The following is a 19,095-nucleotide window of genomic DNA, read 5'->3' as shown; positions in this document are numbered from 1 at the left end:
CCGTTAGTTTTCTTCCAAATAATCTTCTTCATAAAAGGCTGAGAGTAATTTTCTTCTAACATGTTTGGCAGCCCCAGTGCTGCGCTCCTATAAAAACTCTCTTCTCTATCAATGAAATAGGCACGATCTTATGCCTGTTCGTTCAAAGAAAAGTTAACAAAAGGTTTGTATCTAAGTTGGCCTTAAATATATGCATGGTTCATAGAGAGATTTTTTCCGGAAGAAAATCGGAGAGAGAGGGGGAGAGAGAGAGAGAGAGAGAGAGAGAGAGAGAGAGAGAGAGAGAGAGAGAGAGATTCATTTGTCAGTTATGGAACCATATTAAGCTGGATTTAGATTTGCATCTAAGTTGGTCCTAAACATACACATGCTTCAGGTCCCAAGAAAACTACAACATACACACGCTTCATAATGAGATTAATTGGTCAATAATGGTCAAATATCAAGAACAGATGAAAACCAAGTGTTGGTGCGAGGTTTTTCGCCCAGCCCGTCTGGAACCTAGGCGTTTCATTTCTGCGGAAGGGTTTCCCTTTCCGTATTCCCTTAAAAAAATATCAAGAACAGATGCGTGCACAAGGACACTTGTGGTGGTGTAGCCCTCTTGCCACGATCGCCATCAGCCCAACAGCAATAAGAATTGAAAGTCTTCAGCTAAACTTTTCCCCTTCTCCTTTCTCTAAGTAAACGCATATCTTTTTATGATCATGGCCTGTTGGTGTGCCTACAAGTGAACAAAGCCATGCGCCAACTTTCTCAACTGAAAGCGAGGCGCATGCAGAATCTGCACACGACGTTAAGGTTTGCCCCGTCGAATGCGGCATTCAGGCAGCTCAAGAAAACCAGGCTACCTTCTGACTGAACCACGCCACATTCAAGAAAAATTCTGGTGATAAGTTGAACTGACTAGAAGCTTCAGATGCCAGGTTAAAAAACTAACTGGAAGTTCAAGAACCGAAGAAGATTCAGGCTTCTGCAGGAAACGATGGCGCCATAGGGCACCCAGCGTATTTCTAACTGACGATACATTCATCAAAGAAAAACGTTCTTCTACGATGCAGCATCAAAGAAAGGGAAGGCCAAGAAAGAAGAGCCCGAATCAATTGATGGTCTCAGAAAAGAAAAAAATCAATCGATGGATTATACCTGAACATATGTACGTACAAATTTAGCCAGGGCCCGCGATGCCCGTGACCTCCGGGAATCCCGGCCTTGACGGTGGCCGCGGGTGCGTGTGCTGGGGAGGGGCAGGCCGGCGGGCGGTTTGAGCCGCCGGAGCGAGGTTGATCGCGAATTGGGGCGGTGGCGCGCGCGGCCGGCCGGGGTTAGGCTATGAAGGTGGCGGGCGTTGGGGTGTGGACCCAGCGTGTGGTAACTCAGAGATTTTGCTCGATGATTGTATGATTGTGCATATACAATTTCGTTTAATGGAAGAAAGAGGATTGTTAGTCATGTGTGCTTCAACTTGCAATGCCTGAATCCAAACAAAATAGCCTTAAGGTCAGAAAACAACGCGATAATAACACTCCATCTGTTTAGTACATGCTCATTTTCTTGGGAATTATCTTTTCGCAATGTAAGTTCGCTACGAACATAAAGTGTAGCCAATTAATTTTTTCCAACCACTGGCCATGCTTTTAAGGCTGTGAGAGAGAAAGAATGGTTAACCATTAAAGTATTTATTAATGTGAGTAAACATGACCCAATTATTAACCATTTCCTAGATACTGCTCCTAATTGATCTGTGGGCACAATGTTGTCAAACATATACTGTGAAACAGAGAAAGGTAAATAAAAACAATAGGTAAACAAGAATATCTTGCCTTGTTTCTTCAGTTTTTGAACTCTTATAGAGCGAAGCTCCTGTAGTTTCTCGACCATAAGGGCAAGCTCAAGCTGGAAGTGACAGATTTGTATTGGGAAAATCAGTTCATCCGGAATCAAGAGTATTATGCTGATACTATTAACTAAAAAACGTACATAGAATCATTAGTAGATAAAAATATAAATAAAGCAACTCAAACAACTACTCAATAATTCTTTGATTGCATACAACTCTGGGGGAAAAATAGCTGGAATGATGGTGCAGAAGTTTTATTGCACTTCAAAGACAAATATAACAAAGTTTTAGATGGTGACTTCCAGATAAATAGATAATAGAGTTCAGAGGGTTCCTAAATTCATAAGAAAACTAGAGAAAGGTCACAAGAATAAAAAGGTATAACTTCAAGCCTGCAACTTAACTTATCCCGTTCCAAACTCAAGTATCAGGTTGTATTAGTATTCAATAGTATGAGCAGATACACTTGCAGACAATTAACAAAACATAGTCCTCAAAAAGAACAGACATTTCACAGGACACACTAAGCATGAATTTTGTTCCAATATTACCTCAGATTCTAGACGCTTCCTTTCCTCATTTGCTTTCTTCTTGGCAATATGCTTCATGCTTTCCACCTGGTTTGCATGTATACCAATGAATCTGTTAATCGTGGAGCCACAATGTAGTCCTACTATAAGGTATCCCTACGAATGAAACAACATTTGAGAAAGCACCTTGCGTTTTGCAATGTCCTTGGCTATTTGCCTAGCCCTCCATTCATCAGCTTCCTGATCAACTCTGTCATAATCTGCACGCTCCTGTGAAACATCAATACAGGGGATGTCATCCAATAGTCGGATTCTTTTACTGCTTTGAAGGAATGTTTTCGCAAATATATGAACAGTGAAAGACAGTGATAAGTGCCACCTTCTGGAAAAGCTCCACGACATGCTTTCTTTTTCTCTTCCTCCATCGCTTATTCCTCTTGGATTTCTTCAGCTTCTGAGTTAACCTAACCATTGCCGATCTTTCCTTCCCAAGGACCTCCTTGGTTAATCACAGAAGAAATAGGTGCAAGAAGATGCTGAAGCTGATGACAAAGGTAATTAGCTGCGTCTATTCCCATGGGCTCATGAATATCCTGACTAATCCCCATAGTTGTAGCAAGCTCAACAAAACGAAGGGGCTTGTCTTCTAAAGAACCACCAAACCCCGATGACAATTTTGACGAAGACAAATCAGATTCTTGTGCACAAGTATCACCTGAATTTCTAGACATCTCAATCTCGTCAAGCTCATTGATCCTGCCAATTGAAATCCCTTTTCAGACAGCGGCCGCAGAGAACAAGTTGCATGGTCATCAGTAGCTTTAGGGGTTTTAGGAACTCACGCTGCTCTTGAAACCTCGATGGTCTCTTGCAGCTTCTTCACATGATCCCGCACATTGTCGCGCTGCCAAAAGGAAATGGCAGGCGAAGGCTGGGGCGGCTGTTGCCAGTGCCATGGGGGAGGCTGAGGAGGAGGTGGCGCCCCAAAAGCATTCGGCGGCCGAAACATACTGAACCACAGGGTTGGACGCGCCTGGTGTGGACGGGCCCTGTGGATACGAGAGTCATATATGCAAGCAATCAAATTTAGGGTGGGAAGCACGGCCTCGCGCGAGAACCTGATGGAATCACAATCACAGGCACTGCTCGCGGCATTAGGGGGCAGTGAAATTGACGGACCAATCGAGTCTTACCAAGAAACAGTTATCCGGAGGAGCAGCGGCGCGGGAGGAGGAGGTGTTTGGGCGTCCCATCAGAACGGCGGCGGCTCCGGTGGAGGATCGGCTGCGCTCAGTTTGGAGGAAGGAGAAGCGGGGAGAAGGCGCGGCCCAACTCGACTGGGCCCGATGCCCTCGTCTCGTGCAACTCGAGGCCGATGAATCGGGCGGGCCACCTCTCCTCTCGGGAGCGGTGTGACGCGGCGGCCCGGGCCTTCTCCTCCTGGCCAGGCCGCGACCGGTAGATGGGCCGGTAGGTTGTCTTCTCCCCGCGCGTCGGTGGGCAAATTTGGCCCAATTTCAGGGGCCTTTCTGCAAGCAAACAGAAGGGTGGTTCCGGCGGCGCGGCATGCACCCAATCCCATTCCCAGCAATGCAAGAGAGCACCCAATTCCGGCGTCACCGCCGTTCACGCCTTAGACCCTGTTTGTTTTAGTTTAGTATTATAATAAACAGTTTATAGATGATAGATTATAATAAGTTGTATTATGATAAATTAGAGGAAATAAGTTGTGAGCTGTTTAGCAACAATAATTTAGATTATTAGTAAAAGTCTGCAATACTCTTAATAGGAAACGGGAGATTCGGGTGTAGAGTGAGGGGAGTAGCATTGATGGGTAATTTTTCCTAAATTTGATAGGTAATACAGTAAATACTAAAATAAGCTCTTTTTCACAGTTTATGAGATTATTATAATCTGAATTTCACCTTATAATAATCTGTACAAATAAACTAATTGTTTGTTTTAATTTAAAATAAATAAACTAATTTATTATAATCTTGAGCTGAAACATACATAGCCTTATTCTGGGACGCAAAAGAAATTTATTTGTGCCCGCTCAATGCTCATGCACGATGACTTGGTACCCAGATCAAATAGATGATGCACCAATGCAATGCATTATATTACATTACATTACATGATTCCGCCAAACCTTGGGAGCCCCGGCGAAAGAATGCCGAAATTTTTTTTTTTAATATGCCATATTATTAAGCATTGGCAATGGGGATGTCACCGGACACCATGACCCATCCAGATCCAGATATGTTCAGTGACTATCCGGTTCGATCCGTGTGCCGCCAAACCTTGGGACTGACACTCTCCAGCCTATCTCCAGTTTTTCTCAGCTGCAGGCAGCGCAGCGTACGTGTATTGCTATTGCAGGAGGACATTACACGTGCCCCGACGCGGAGAGAGCGAAGGAGGAACGAGAAGCCTGCAACGGCAACGAGCAGAGGACCGCCACTTGCGCCACCCTCCCCCTGCCCCCTCCATCTCGCCAAGCCACCCGTTGCCGCGCGCGCGCTCATCCCTCCCCCCTCTTTTAGCCAATCTGCGACCCGCCCTCCCGCACAGGTGTTGCAGCGTCGTCGTTGGATCGCCGGAGTTAGGCAGGCAGGCAGGCATGGAGGGGAAGAGCGTCGTGATGTCGGCGTTGGGCATCGGGATCGGGGTCGGGGTGGGGCTGGGGCTGGCGTCCGCGCCCTGGGCCGGCGGCGGGGGAGGGACCGCGCGGGCCGGGGTCACGGTCGAGCGGGTGGAGCAGGAGCTCAGGCGACTCGTGGTCGACGGCGCCGAAAGCAAGGCCACCTTCGACGAGTTCCCATACTACCTCAGGTTCGCCGCAGCCTCCTCCCTTGCATCGTCTGCCGCCTCCCGATCCAACAATTCCACACGAATGAAGTAAAGCAGGAGGTGCTACTGCATGTGTCAGTCTGCACATCACTCTCTGTGTTCGTTTCATGGAACCGAGAACTGTTGCGTCACCTTGTTGCATAGTTCGGAACTTCGGATCGCTCTTTTGATGTTTTTTTTGGGGGGGGGGGGGGGGTCCTTGTTTGTGTGATTTGCTCGTGCACATGCTGCATGAGACATACAGATAAACTGCATATTTTCTGAAACAGACAAGGAAAAGATAGCGAAAAGTGTGTGTCATCTTCATTCTTCTTCAGTCTCAGGGGTTAGGTGAGGAACTCTGCCTCTGAACGCTGTTGCTCGAGACAGTGATCCAGATGATGTTCTTTCATAGCCTTTTTCGAGTTTTTCTCGTTTGTAGGACAAAACCAAACACATCTCACAGGTGGTCACAAAAATCGCTTTAAAAGGATGAACATGTAAAGAAACGGTTTTGCTATGTTTGGTTGTTTTCCCTTCACAAAAAAGGTCGATCCTTTGATGAAAAATAAAAGTTCTTTATAGTATCAGTTTACTGATAAAAGAGTGATGTTACTGGATGATGAATGATGGGTTGCACGCTGCGAGCTCTGTTTTCTTCTGTGTTTTTTTTTTAAATCACATTTTTGCTTTTCATTTCATCTTCTCATCCCCCTACGTTTTTACCTCCGATTCCAATTTGCAGTGAGCAAACACGTGTTGTGCTGACAAGCGCTGCGTACGTTCACTTAAAGCAAGCAGAAATCTCTAAATACACCAGAAATCTTGCTCCAGCTAGTCGTGCAATTCTGCTGTCAGGCCCTGCAGGTAAATTATATTCTGTGTGAAAGTGATTACTTACTTGATCGATCATTTTATTTCTGCTTCAGACTAAGTTAAGACCAAGTTCCTGTTTTGAAGAGCTTTACCAGCAGATGCTCGCCAAGGCGCTTGCGCACTATTTTGAAGCAAAATTGCTCTTGCTAGATCCTACAGATTTTCTTATAAAGGTGAGTTTGGCTGGCATTTCCATTCATGCGCAAAATATGTTGATGTTCTAGAATGTTCTTCCTTACAGATCCATAGCAAATATGGCACTGGTGGCAGCACAGAGCCGGTAAGACCTTTAAACGCTTCTGTTGTTAGTTTCATCTTGAAATCGGACATATTATCCCCATACAGTCGTCAGTCTTCGGATGTAGTTAAATAGAAATTGCTGGTGGTGTGGTGTAATATGTCTGCACATCATTGCCAAGCCTGAACTTTTCAACACTTCACAGATTGTCAGGTCTATATTTATTGCTAACTGAAGAAAAATTTCTTCTTATCAGCCGTTTAAAAGGTCCATCTCTGAGACAACGCTAGAACGTGTGTCCGGATATATTGGATCTCTTTCAATTCTTCCACAAAAGGAGCAAACCAAAGGTGACACTTGGCCATTTAGTAAATATCGTTCAACTCATCATTATTCTGCAGTGATACACAAGGTTTTGCTTGGTGCTGTAGTAGTCTATTTCAGTTTTTTAACTGAACCTGTAGAACTCAGATCAGCGATTAACAGTTGATGTAAACTTCCGGGTGCTATTCTCCTTGTACAAACCGAATGAAACATCTACTTTGATGCATATATCACTCTGACTTCACATATTGCATAGCTGAAATTATGAAGTCATTCCTATTCTTGTTGTTCTTAGTTATCTGAGAACCTGATTATTTAGAGAGAAATATTGTATGCCTTTTCTCATCCTTTGACATAATATGTACTTGCGTCCTGCTGTGCACCAATTTCTATGGAAAAATGGCAGAAGTACAAAGCGACAGACTTATGGAGAATTATGATTCGTGAGAAAATCAACAGAATTAGTTAGGCTTCTGTTTGAAATTCAGCTAATGCTCGCAATGCACTGAAGTAATGCATTTGACTTAACATCAGTAACCGCTATTTATACTGAATGCTGCTACAAAAAACAATTCGTTGCTTTCATTGTATAACTGAATTCACTTCCATGCAAGGACTGAAGAACATCTGATGTTAGCCGCTATTTATACTGAATGCTGCTACAAAAAGTTATTCATCTCTTTCAGTGTATAACTGAATTCACTTTGCATGCATGTACTGAAGAAAACATCACAACTGAACACTGTTCTTTTAGTAGTTCATAAATTTAGTTGTATGTTTATTAACTTACTTTGGCTTTTGTCCTTTTAGTAGTTTGTAAATTTAGCTGTTATTTATTAACTTACTTTGGCTTTTGTCACAGGAGCTATACGTAGACAAAGCAGCATGACAAACATGAAACTAAGGTCTGAGAAAATTAAGCTTTCTTTTATTCTCGAAAAAAAAAAGATAGCTAAGATTTAGTGGACCTGTTACAGAAACAGAGATACTAGAACTCATTTACTGTTTTTGTATGCTCTGCTTTATGCAATTTTCCAGGAGTTCTGAAAGTATGAGCAGCTTATCGAAGCTCAGAAGAAATGCATCTACTTCATCCGATATGAGTAGCCTGTCATCTCAGGGCTCTTCAAGTAATCCAGGTCATAGCATGTTCTTTTGAAAGAATATAATGGCGCAGAATAAAATTCATGTCCCTGAATAAATTCTTAGTTTTCCTATTTACCAATTATGAACTGACCAAAATATTCATAGAACTGTTGTCTATCATTACCGGTAGTCTCTCATTTATATTGCTTGCTTAGCATGTCAAATCGTGATCTTGTATTAATTTATGACTTGCAAGGTAAAAGTCTGATCTAGAATTATGGTACTGTAGTAAATACAAACCGATAAGTAGTAGTCTACTTTTGTTCTCTTTGTCAATGCACCTCATTGCTTTCAGTATCCTGTACATTTCAATAATTCAACTTGGAAGGAATTAACAAATATGCTTGCGTGTCAAGTTTTTTTCTACAGATAACACTGTTTCATGCACATAGTTGAAAATAAGCAAACAAGAACATGTGAACTGAATGAACATGGAGGGAATGAACAAATAGGTTGTCCCATTGCTATTTCTAGTGCAGCTATTACCTTCGTTATTTCTTGCCGCATCGTTACTTTGAACTATGCAACTTTTCTGTTCTCGTTAACTATGCAACTTTTCTGTTCTCGTGGTCATGTTTAATAAAAAAAATGCAGCTCCTCTCAGACGTGCTAGCAGCTGGACTTTTGACGAGAAAATTTTAGTACAAGCGGTGTACAAGGTTCTTCTTTCAGTATCTAAGAAGAGCCCAATTGTACTCTACATAAGAGATGTTGAGAAGTTTCTTCAGAAGTCCCCAAAAATGTATCTCCTGTTTGAAAAATTACTAAACAAACTTGAAGGGCCAGTACTAGTCCTCGGCTCAAGGATTGTAGAAATGGATAGTGATGAAGAGTTGGACAAAAGACTAACTGTTTTATTTCCATATAATATCGAAATCAAGGCACCTGAAAATGAGAACCATCTTGTAAGTTGGAACTCCCAATTAGAAGAAGACATGAAGATGATTCAATTTCAAGATAACCGGAATCATATTACAGAAGTCCTCGCAGAAAATGACCTCGAGTGTGATGATTTGGGCTCAATATGCCTATCTGATACAATGGTCCTTAGTAAGTACATAGAGGAGATTGTGGTATCTGCAGTTTCTTATCACATGATGAATAACAAAAATCCGGAGTACCGAAATGGAAAATTAGTTCTATCTACAGAAAGGTAGTTAGCATCTTGGTATATTTGTCTGTTGATCTCTTCATTTCTTCCTCGGTTTATGACTCATTCATGGCACAGCTTGTCCCATGCATTGGAAATTTTTCAAGAGAACAAGATGAGTGATAAGGACACCGTGAAGTTGGAAGTGACTGGTGATGCTTCAAAGGTTTATTCGATTCTTTTTCTTCCAAGTTGATTATTATGATTTAAATAACAGATATACACTACTAATAGGGAGGTATGGGTCAGTGGGTGTACACTGCACACCCCACCACCACACAAGTTTGCCTTATTTTCTTCTTGATACACAAATACCTAGTTCCTCCTAGATATTCTTGTTTTACTTGTTCAAAAAATCATTTATAAATTGTATGTGTTCGCATATCATACTTCCAATATATAGGTTGCTGAAAAGGGGATTGCTCCAACTGCTGCAAAAAAATCAGAAACAAAACCTGCAAATTCGCTGCTACCGGTACGTCCTCCTGCTTCTGCTGCTTCCACTGCTGCTGCTGCTGCTGTTGAGAGCAAACCAGAACCAGAGAAATTGGAGAAGAAGGATAATCCCCCTCCAGCTGCAAAAGCACCGGTAATAGCATTACGGGTTGCATGTTTCAGTAAATAGCATTATTAGCCGGTTTATGTTATTTTCTGCATGTCTCGGGAAACTAATTTACCAATCTGTACTTTCTTTTTTTCAATTAGGAAGTGCCACCAGATAATGAGTTTGAAAAGCGTATCAGACCAGAAGTGATACCTGCTAATGAAATCGGAGTTTCATTTGATGATATTGGTGCCTTAGATGATATCAAAGAATCCCTTCAAGAGCTTGTCATGCTCCCTCTTCGACGGCCTGACCTCTTCAAAGGGGGTCTTCTTAAGCCTTGCAGAGGTATATTACTTTTCGGTCCTCCGGGAACTGGTAAGACGATGCTGGCCAAGGCTATTGCAAATGAAGCTCAAGCAAGTTTTATAAATGTCTCTATGTCAACTATCACGTCAAAGTGGTTTGGTGAAGACGAAAAGAACGTTAGAGCATTGTTCACATTAGCTGCTAAAGTATCACCAACTATCATTTTTGTCGATGAAGTTGATAGCATGCTTGGGCAGCGGAACAGAGCTGGAGAGCATGAGGCAATGAGAAAGATCAAGAATGAGTTTATGACACACTGGGATGGCCTCTTGTCAAGACCAGATCAAAGAATTCTTGTTCTTGCTGCGACCAATCGGCCTTTCGATCTTGATGAGGCTATCATTCGTAGGTTCGAGAGAAGGTTTGTATATTTTCCCTGCTAGACGCTAGTTACGTTCATCCATCCCTGAATTTGTAACAGAACCATTCCATTGTTCTATGTCTGAGGTGTGTTCTCTTTCTTTAACAGAATCATGGTTGGTCTGCCGTCAATGGGAAGTCGGGAATTGATTATGAGGAGGCTTTTGTCAAAGGAGAAAGTTGATGAAGGGCTGGACTTTAAGGAGCTAGCAACCATGACAGAAGGATATAGTGGCAGTGATCTCAAGGTCAGTATCATGAAACATGAATACATGTCATCCACACGCATACCAAAAAGAAAAGAAAAACTCCTTTGCTGACTTAGATTGCACTGTAACAGAACCTGTGCACCACGGCAGCATATCGCCCTGTGAGGGAGCTGATCCAGAAGGAAAGAAAGAAGGAGCTGGTAATCAAACCACAACCATACTTAGCATTTAACTCATGATGAATTGTGTGAATTCATTATGTAACCTTTATTCTCAATATCTCTAGGAGAAGATGAAGCGTGAAAAAGGAGAAACTCCATCAGATCTTCCAAAGAAGAAAGAAAAGGAGGAGGCAATCATTCTAAGGCCATTAAACATGACAGATTTGAAAGAAGCAAAGAACCAGGTGAATCCATCTTTTTATCTGATCAAGTGGAATTTGAAGACATATGCAAGCACATAAAACATGTAAACATGAAACTGGATAACTGGCGGCTTGACGTCAAAACTTGTTAATACTCTTAAACTCTCAAATGCAGGTGGCAGCAAGTTTTGCTGCTGAAGGTGCCATAATGAGTGAACTGAGGCAATGGAATGAGTTGTATGGTGAAGGAGGCTCCAGAAAGAAGCAACAACTGACATACTTCCTCTGAACTATCTGAATGTCACACGCAGAATGTATGAACATGATTTGAAAACTAGGGTAGATGAGAAAAAAAGCCATGAGGATGAATGGGTGGTGTTGGGGGGCAAGAAATCTGGCTAGAAAAGCTGGTTCAAACATGAAAGAACACTTTATATCCACCTAAATTGAAGTTTGCCTGTGCAGGTTGTTGTATACACTAATAATGAATCTGCGGTGCAGTTTTTCTTTGGTTTGCTTGTTCACACCATGCTTTTTGTACAGTTAAACTGGTAGGTTGTGGTTGGCTGTAAAAACAAGTGCAATCAGATGCCTGTGAGGTTTCCTGTACTGCAAACATCGGTTCTGTTTACTGTCATGAAGTTCATACTCCCATATGTGTCGCGCGGCAAGTTTCAACAAGTCGTAGATGTGCAAAGAAGCAGAGTGCATCTGATGAACCACGGTTTCAGAGTTATTACCAATGCTTCCAGTTGGACTAAAGGAGTTGCTCTAGAGATGAATTCATTTTCGTCAATGTGTCGGGGAACAATTCGTTTGCACAGGGGAGCAAGGACTTTGTACTAAGCACCTCAAAGGCAAATGAATGTATGTAGCATACACCTGTAAATGTAAGCCCCAGCCCTCCATATCACTTTCACTTAGAAGGCTTGTTTGGATAGGTGGCAGGGCAAGTCCCTTGCTCCTGGATCGATTGGAAAATGCGAAAGGATTGTGTGTGCCTAACCACCATCCACCCAGACAAGCCCTAAAGACTACAAACCCAGACAAATAGCAATGTTCAACGCACAACAAACTGAGCACTAGTAGTACAACCAGAACAAGATAATAAGTTCTTTCACCAAAGCCACGGTAGTAATGAGTAGATGGTACCCAAGCTCAACAAAAGTCCAAAAATATCATCAAAGTCCAAACTGCATCAACGTAAGTGGCACAAAAATCGTTGCAGAAACAATACCATTGGCATGCGGCATCGTACAGTATGTAGATCAAAAATCAAACAGCAGTACAGAAAATCGCAGGCTGCATCTGCGTCACTGCTCTAGGGCAAAGCTATTCGGCTACTCCCATCAAGACTAAACAACAAAAGAGCCATACATAATACAAGGCAATAGGTGGCACATTGGCGCTCGTAACACAAGGGCAGTCGTGATGCCTCCTGAGCCGAGGAACTCGAACCACTTGCTAGCATTCCCTACCGAGTACCACTGAACCACTTGTTTCTAGTACTTCTTGTCTTTCGCGGGGCCCCTTGGTACTTTGCTCAGAACCTTAGCATTGAACACGGCGTACTGCTTCTTAACTTCCACCCACCCCTTCTCACCGTAAGAGTCAATGTGATCCTCATACTTTTCGTACAGAACAGGGACTGTGTGCAGCACCACAAAGACTGTTTTGCATAAGAGAAGAGGATCCAGTGTCAGCCAAGTAGATACTTAGAAGAGGTGTTAAGAAACAAGGTTCTCTCTGAGTTGATTGCATCCCTTACCAATGTAAACCAAGGTCAAGAAGTTGCAGCAGCTCCCAATAACAGAAAGCAACCAAAGCCCAGCAATCACCTAAAAGTTGCAAGAAAGATAAATGAGATGAATCCAGTTTGCTGTAAGAACCATTGTTCAGCATAGGCAATGACATGGTAAACGTACCATAAGGAACTTCTTTATGTCCCGGCCAAGAGCAATCTGACGAAGATTGGCAAATGCCCTGTTGATCTCATAACGAGTAGATAGTGCAATGTTGACAACCAGATCTTCAGGAATAATCACCTCTGGGATCCGTGGGGGAGACCTAAAATAAAGGGCAGGACTTTACATCATTAAGGAAATCTATGTCCATCTAACTTGCAATGAACAAACTTGTATCTTTATCATTTGTGCAGCTTATGACATTGGAATGAAATCTCACTTGTTGATGAACGAGGAGGCGTTAGACCAGAGAAAGAGAACACCCAGAGAGAATATGAGACCATGGCAAACGAAAGTTAGAAGATGGTAGCCAAGCAATTCAAACAGGATCCAGGTTGCAGTGGCACCACCAAGTACTCCAGCAGAGATGTTCCTGTTCCTCCACAGGAACACATCAGCAGCTGCAGAAATAGAGAACTGAAATGAACACAGCAGGTACAACAACAGATAATCAGGTCACACAATGCCATTACACCTCGATCACCAGACAATGCACCTTGATGCAGAAAAAAATGGGTTCAAGTCTAAGACAGGTGAATATCAGCCATTGACATATACTGATAAGTGAATGGTGCTGTGTTTGTCATTCGTTTGCATTTAATATGTAATCGGGCACAAAGACGCAGTGTGATAAGGTTCCTTCACAACCGCAAAGGAAAACCGTTGGAACGCTGAAAGGAACAGGAATCGCGAAGGGATTCGGTTGGAGATGGCCTTACAAATCTAAGGCTATCATTTTTGTATTACCTGACTAGACATTTCAAAATAATTGTTAGCTTGTTCAGCTAGACAAACTCAAGAGCGACAAGTATAGATGCATCACTATGTGATAGGGAATATGTGATCAACCTGCATTGATCAAATTCGAAGCAAGAGTTTGCCTCCATTTTTTAAGGAGGCTCAAGATCCCAATGTGATTAACCCCGCCGATCTAAACAACCGGCTACCTCCTAAAACCCTACTTTCCCATTCCCGGAAACGTAAGCAATCAGATCTAGTCTGCAACCCAAGGACTCAAACCCACCCAGATCCGATCTACAGACTTGAAGGCAAAACCACAAAGAAATAATCAGAGCATTATCTAGATCATTAACAGAACCATACGTTTGCCGCCGCCGAGGACCCTGTGGATCGGTTGCTCGCGTCCGAAGAGGCGGAACACCTTGGCCTTGGCCTCGGCCGCCGCGGCCGCGGCGGAGTCGGAGGAGGGTTTGACCTCGGCGGCCGCGGGCGGCGCCGAGGGGAGCGGGCGCTCGTCGTTGTCGGAGTCCGAGGACGACGAGGAGGAGTCGCCGCCGCCGACGTGGAGCTTGTCGGCGATCTTCTCCATTAGGGTTTCGGACTTGGGGCTCGCGCCCTCCGCGTGCGGCTGCTCCGCCATGTTCGAAACCCTCGCACTGCTCCGTGGGAAAGGGAGAGGAGAGGAGCGTGTGTTGATGGAGCAGATCTGAGCGAGTTGGTGTGGCGGCGCTTTTATAGGGTTTACAATGATGGGGAAATCAGGGACGTCAGATTTGGATTGGACGGTGGAAAGGGACCGAGTGCGGTGGATCGGGGTGAACGGCGGGGTGCGTTGGCTATAGGTATGGTAACGGGTCGGATCGATTGGGAGTAAAATAGATCCGTATCTGATTTAAGATCCGAATTGTCATATCTGTCGGATACCCTAAATATGCATGCCACCCGTGGGTATATGACCAACAACTTTGAGATCAAGTTGTGAAGAGGAAAAGGCAAGGGTTGGGTGGGTACCTGGGGGTGGTAGGGTCTGTGGCGCCGCGAGGTGACTGGGTAAAGATGAGTCTATGCAGGCGACGATGTAGTGTCGTGGCTAGGGGCGGCACCTAAGGATGATAGCGAGTTGGGGACGATGGCTGGTTGGGGTCTGGCCGCCTAGGGGTGAGGAGCGGTGGGCGACGGCTAAGGGTTAGCGTGGAGCGTTTACAGCTTAGAGTTACTAGTTAGTGCTATGTGTGTGTTAAGGTTAGAGATATAGATGGATTGGATCAGGAGTGGGACGCTTAATGTGTATACACGTGGGTACTTATGGGTAGATTATAATATTTGTGCTCAACCTATGACTTCACGGGTACCTAACCCGCTATGCCCATGGACAAAATCTTGTGCTGGTACCTAGGTAGGATTGTCTTCCTTAGTTGGCTGAGTGCTTTCGGTGCTGAGTTAGAGAATAATGCTTGGAGCACACTAGTTTGGAAGAAAAATGAATCAGTGCCATACTGCCATTTTATGCGTTTTGGTCGAAATCGAGCGCGACACCGACACGATTCTCGTTGTAGCTAACTATCATGCCATAAACTCTACCACAACCGGAGTACGTCTGGTATAATCAAAGTGTCTGTGCTGCAACTAGTAGCATCATCTCTTTGCAATTTAAACCAGTGTCATTTTTTTTTGGCTAAACGTGTATTGTGGCTTTATGAAACTAACACGCATTTTGTTACAAACAAGAATCTTAAAAATTGTAGTCCCGAAACAGATGGATGGGCTCAGAATTCACACGTTGGCCACATCAACACCGTCGTCGGAAGTTCCGAGCTTAATCTGTCTGGAATCTTGTCTTGGGCCTCCGGCCCGACCGAGTACTTGCCTTCCCAGCCTTTACGTTCACTAACCATGGCAAACCAAACCCAAGCAAGCCAATTTGGTCCAGGTTAATTTGTATACTTTATTGCCAAGCCAAGACGAAAACGACGCAATATTCTTATACTGTTGCGAGTAAAGTATGCTAAGGACATAACTGAATATCCAGAAAAAAGGACACAGCTGAATAAATTAAAAAAACGACATGCCTGAATAGACAACTTCGTAACTCACAAAATCAACTTGCAATAGTTTGAAGTGTCTGTTGTGACACTGACTTTTTTTTTTTTTTGAGAAACTGACCATGATCGTCTGGCACTGCAATATCTTGAAAAGAAAACAAGAAGATGTGAAGAGAAAGACTGAAGACGCAGTATTGCAGATTCTCCATTCATATCAAATGATTAACAGATCAAATCTTCAGCGTCACAAGTCCCAGCGCCGGCGGCCGGTGTTTGCGTTCGTCTGGCATGCAGATCTCGAGAGCACATCATGTTCTCGTCAGAACGGCATGATGGTCTTCCAGAGCTTTACGAGCTCGCAATTGTACAGCACGTCCAGGGCCGCCGGTCTGGGGGTCGAGGGGAGCGGCCGTCCCAGCTCTCAAAATCTAGAGGTTCTATATGTATATATATATTGTATATATTGGTTTAAAAGAAAAACTAAAAAAATTAGATATATACGATTTATATTTAATAATAAAACTCTATTTTTAATCTCTTCCTGAATCACCGAAATATCAGAACCGGAATGTCAGGAGCACGTCCCCGTGGCCGAACATGCAAAGGTTGTTTGTGATCCGTGGGTAGCTTGATGGCTTCTTCGGGGCGTTGTTTAGGAGTGGCTGCATGATATTGGACGCCACGATCGTTGGACGTTGGTCCATCCACGGTTCGGGAATGGAACGGCGCCATGGCACCTTTAGCTGAGGATGCCATCCCAGTGCTATTCACGTGATGTCAGTTTCTCACCCAAGTTCATACTTCATACGGTGCAGCATTACATGAGCTCATGCAGGGATGGATTCGTTTTCATTCGTTCCACCAAACGCAAATCCCAAGGTAAATTCTCTCCTTTGCATATTCAGAATGATGATCAGCTGGCTTTCATTTTTTTTTCCTATTCACTAGCACTGACCGTGGTCCCCTGTTACAACACCAACACCACCAGCGGCGCGACCCGGCAGCTCTGAAGCAGCACGACGACAGACGCGTGACATACTGCGCTCTGGACGCAGGACGACTCCAAACAAGCGTGTAACGGGTGACGACTGGGTGAGTGCGTGAGTTTGGGCTTGGCCCAGGAGCACTATGTATAAAAGGGGAGATAGAACTTGCGGAAGGGGCAAGAAAGAAGGCAACTGAGAATAGAACTCTGAATGGGAAGATGCAGCTGTTCTTCCCATCTCCTCTCTTCTTCTCTGGATAAACTTCTCTGTCACGCTCCTTCTCCGATCTTCCACCCACCTCTACCCTAACAACCTGGTATCAGATTCAACCGATCCTGTGCGCGCTGGAGCCTCATCCACACTTCACTCGCTTCCAGAAGAAGGCCGGCGCGATGGAACCGCAGATCAAGCTGCTCGCCGACGAGTTGGCGAAACGCTTTGATGCGATCGAGCAACGACTTGATGGCGTCGACAACACGATCGTGGAGCGCTTCAAGCAGGTGGATGAGATCGCATCCGCCATCGACTCATGGAAACCTCAGATTGAAGCAACGGTGGAAACACTGCGCCTCGATGTTTCCGCTCTGCGCAAACAAGTCGGCCGCATTGTGCTCGATCCACCTCAAGCCTCCCCCGGTCTGCTCCTCCACCCTGAGACGGTCGCCGCGCGCCCACCTGCCGGAGAACCGACCGTCGACCCTCATGGGCACCGCGAGCACCACTCTCACCGGGAGCCAGTGTTTGGGTCGGTCACCACCCTTACACCGCTCCCGGTCACAGGTAACCAGCATTCCACATCACCGATTTGCCATACTCAAATGCATACTTCTGGTGCCTCGATTCGTTCGTCGTTCACTAGTGGTTCTGTGAGCTACAAACTTCCTAAGATGCATTTCCCTGAGTTTGACGGTGAAAATCCTCGATTATGGCAAAGCCGGTGTGAAAAATATTTTGATATGTTTGGTGTGGATCCATCCTTCTGGATGCGGGTCGCATCGATGCATTTGACAGGAGTGGCTGCGCGTTGGTTGCAATCCATCAACCATCGTGTTAGTCATCTCACATGGCGTGAGTTATGTGCCTTGCTCCACCATCGCTTCGGTCGGGACCAACATGAGCACCTCATTCGTCAGTTATTTGCTATTAGGCAAACAGATTCAGTGAAGGAGTATAGTGATCGTTTTGTTGAATTGGTCGATCAGTTATCAGCATATGAATCCCATCCCGATCCTCTTTATTATACAACACGCTATGTGGATGGTTTACGCGATGACCTCAAATCCGTTGTTCTTATTCAGCGACCACCCGATTTGGATACTGCTTGCGTGTTGGCTGCTTTGCAGGAAGAGGTCACCGATCCGAGCCGTCGTCATGATGGCCGGCAACAAGAGTGGTCTACAGCTGCGCGATCCACACCACGGGGTGCCCTACCACTACCACTTCCTCCACACTCCAAGCAGCCGCCAGCACCATCTGTAGAGGACCGTCGGAGTCTTGACAGTGCACGGTCTCCAGCATCTGACGACAAGATGGCAGCCTTACGCGCATATCGTCGCACACGTGGCCTCTGTTATCGTTGTGCAGAGAAATGGAGCCGAGATCACAGATGCAATTCTACTGTGCAACTCAATGCAGTGCAAGAACTGTGGGATATGTTCGGTGGTGGGTCTGTCTCTGAGCTGGGCGATGACATACCGGACAGTAATCTCTTTCAGCTATCCTGTGCAGCATTTTCAGGTCAGGACTCCGCAAAAACTCTGAAGTTAATTGGCCATATTCAGGGTATTGAAATCTTACTCCTCATAGACTCTGGTAGTTCCCATTCTTTCTTGAGTACAACTATTGCAAAGCAATTACAAGGTGTTACTGATCTCATGCGACCAATTCGAGTACAAGTAGCTAATGGCCATATAATACAGTGCACTACTGAGCTCCTCAACCCGCAATGGTCTATTCAAGGTACTGAGTTTCATACTTCATTCAAGATACTGCCACTTATCTCTTATGGTGCCATAATTGGTATGGATTGGTTGGAACGATTCAGTCCTATGAAGATTAACTGGGCTACTAAATCTCTGACAATTTCGTATGAGGGTCACTGGATTACATTCCAAGGCCTGCCAACTGATCAGTGTGAGTGTGCTGTACTTCAACTGATGCCAGTGTCAGTAGAACCTTCATTGCCGGATCTCACACAGTGGCCATCAGCAGTCCAATCTCTTTTGATCAATTACAATGATATATTTGAGGAACCTACGGGACTACCACCTCCCAGACACTGTGATCATAAAATTCCACTGCTTCCTGGCGCCAGACCTGTCTCCATTCGACCCTATAGATACTCACCTACTCTCAAGACTGAAATTGAGACACAAATTCAAACTATGCTTCAACAAGGGATTATTCAGATCAGTCACAGTGAATTCTCTTCGCCAGTCTTATTAGTGAAGAAGAAAGATGGTGGCTGGAGATTTTGTGTGGATTATCGTCAGTTAAATGCACTCTCCATCAAAACTAAGTATCCAGTACCGGTAATTGATGAATTTCTGGATGAATTGACCGACGCCAGATGGTTTTCTC

At 44.4% G+C, this 19,095-nt stretch overlaps 2 protein-coding genes and 1 pseudogene across 2 annotated transcripts; 1 reads left to right on the top strand and 2 right to left on the bottom strand.

Moving 5' to 3' along the window:
* Positions 1-1,171: 1,171 nt before the first annotated feature.
* Positions 1,172-3,702, bottom strand: LOC133887027 (U11/U12 small nuclear ribonucleoprotein 59 kDa protein-like; annotated as a pseudogene).
* A 1,013-nt stretch (positions 3,703-4,715) lies between these two features.
* On the top strand, positions 4,716-11,292 carry LOC133925453 (uncharacterized). The gene is made up of 15 exons (XM_062371397.1): positions 4,716-5,205; positions 5,948-6,069; positions 6,163-6,251; positions 6,320-6,358; positions 6,573-6,666; positions 7,503-7,545; positions 7,679-7,779; positions 8,381-8,939; positions 9,015-9,102; positions 9,340-9,525; positions 9,642-10,210; positions 10,319-10,457; positions 10,550-10,618; positions 10,705-10,824; positions 10,958-11,292. Exons 1-15 carry the CDS (start codon positions 4,994-4,996, stop codon positions 11,069-11,071), a joined length of 2,544 nt encoding a protein of 847 aa, XP_062227381.1. The 5' UTR covers positions 4,716-4,993; the 3' UTR covers positions 11,072-11,292.
* Positions 11,293-12,003: 711 nt separating this feature from the next.
* Positions 12,004-14,201, bottom strand: LOC133925364 (reticulon-like protein B1). Its single transcript, XM_062371331.1, has 5 exons — positions 13,851-14,201; positions 12,967-13,147; positions 12,708-12,849; positions 12,551-12,620; positions 12,004-12,451 (listed from the first exon to the last, which is right to left on the bottom strand). Exons 1-5 carry the CDS (start codon positions 14,125-14,127, stop codon positions 12,285-12,287), a joined length of 837 nt encoding a protein of 278 aa, XP_062227315.1. The 5' UTR covers positions 14,128-14,201; the 3' UTR covers positions 12,004-12,284.
* Positions 14,202-19,095: the final 4,894 nt, after the last annotated feature.

Source organism: Phragmites australis, chromosome 1, assembly GCF_958298935.1.
Source record: "Phragmites australis chromosome 1, lpPhrAust1.1, whole genome shotgun sequence".
Lineage (NCBI taxonomy): Eukaryota > Viridiplantae > Streptophyta > Magnoliopsida > Poales > Poaceae > Phragmites > Phragmites australis.
This window is presented reverse-complemented; position numbering and strand designations above follow the sequence as displayed.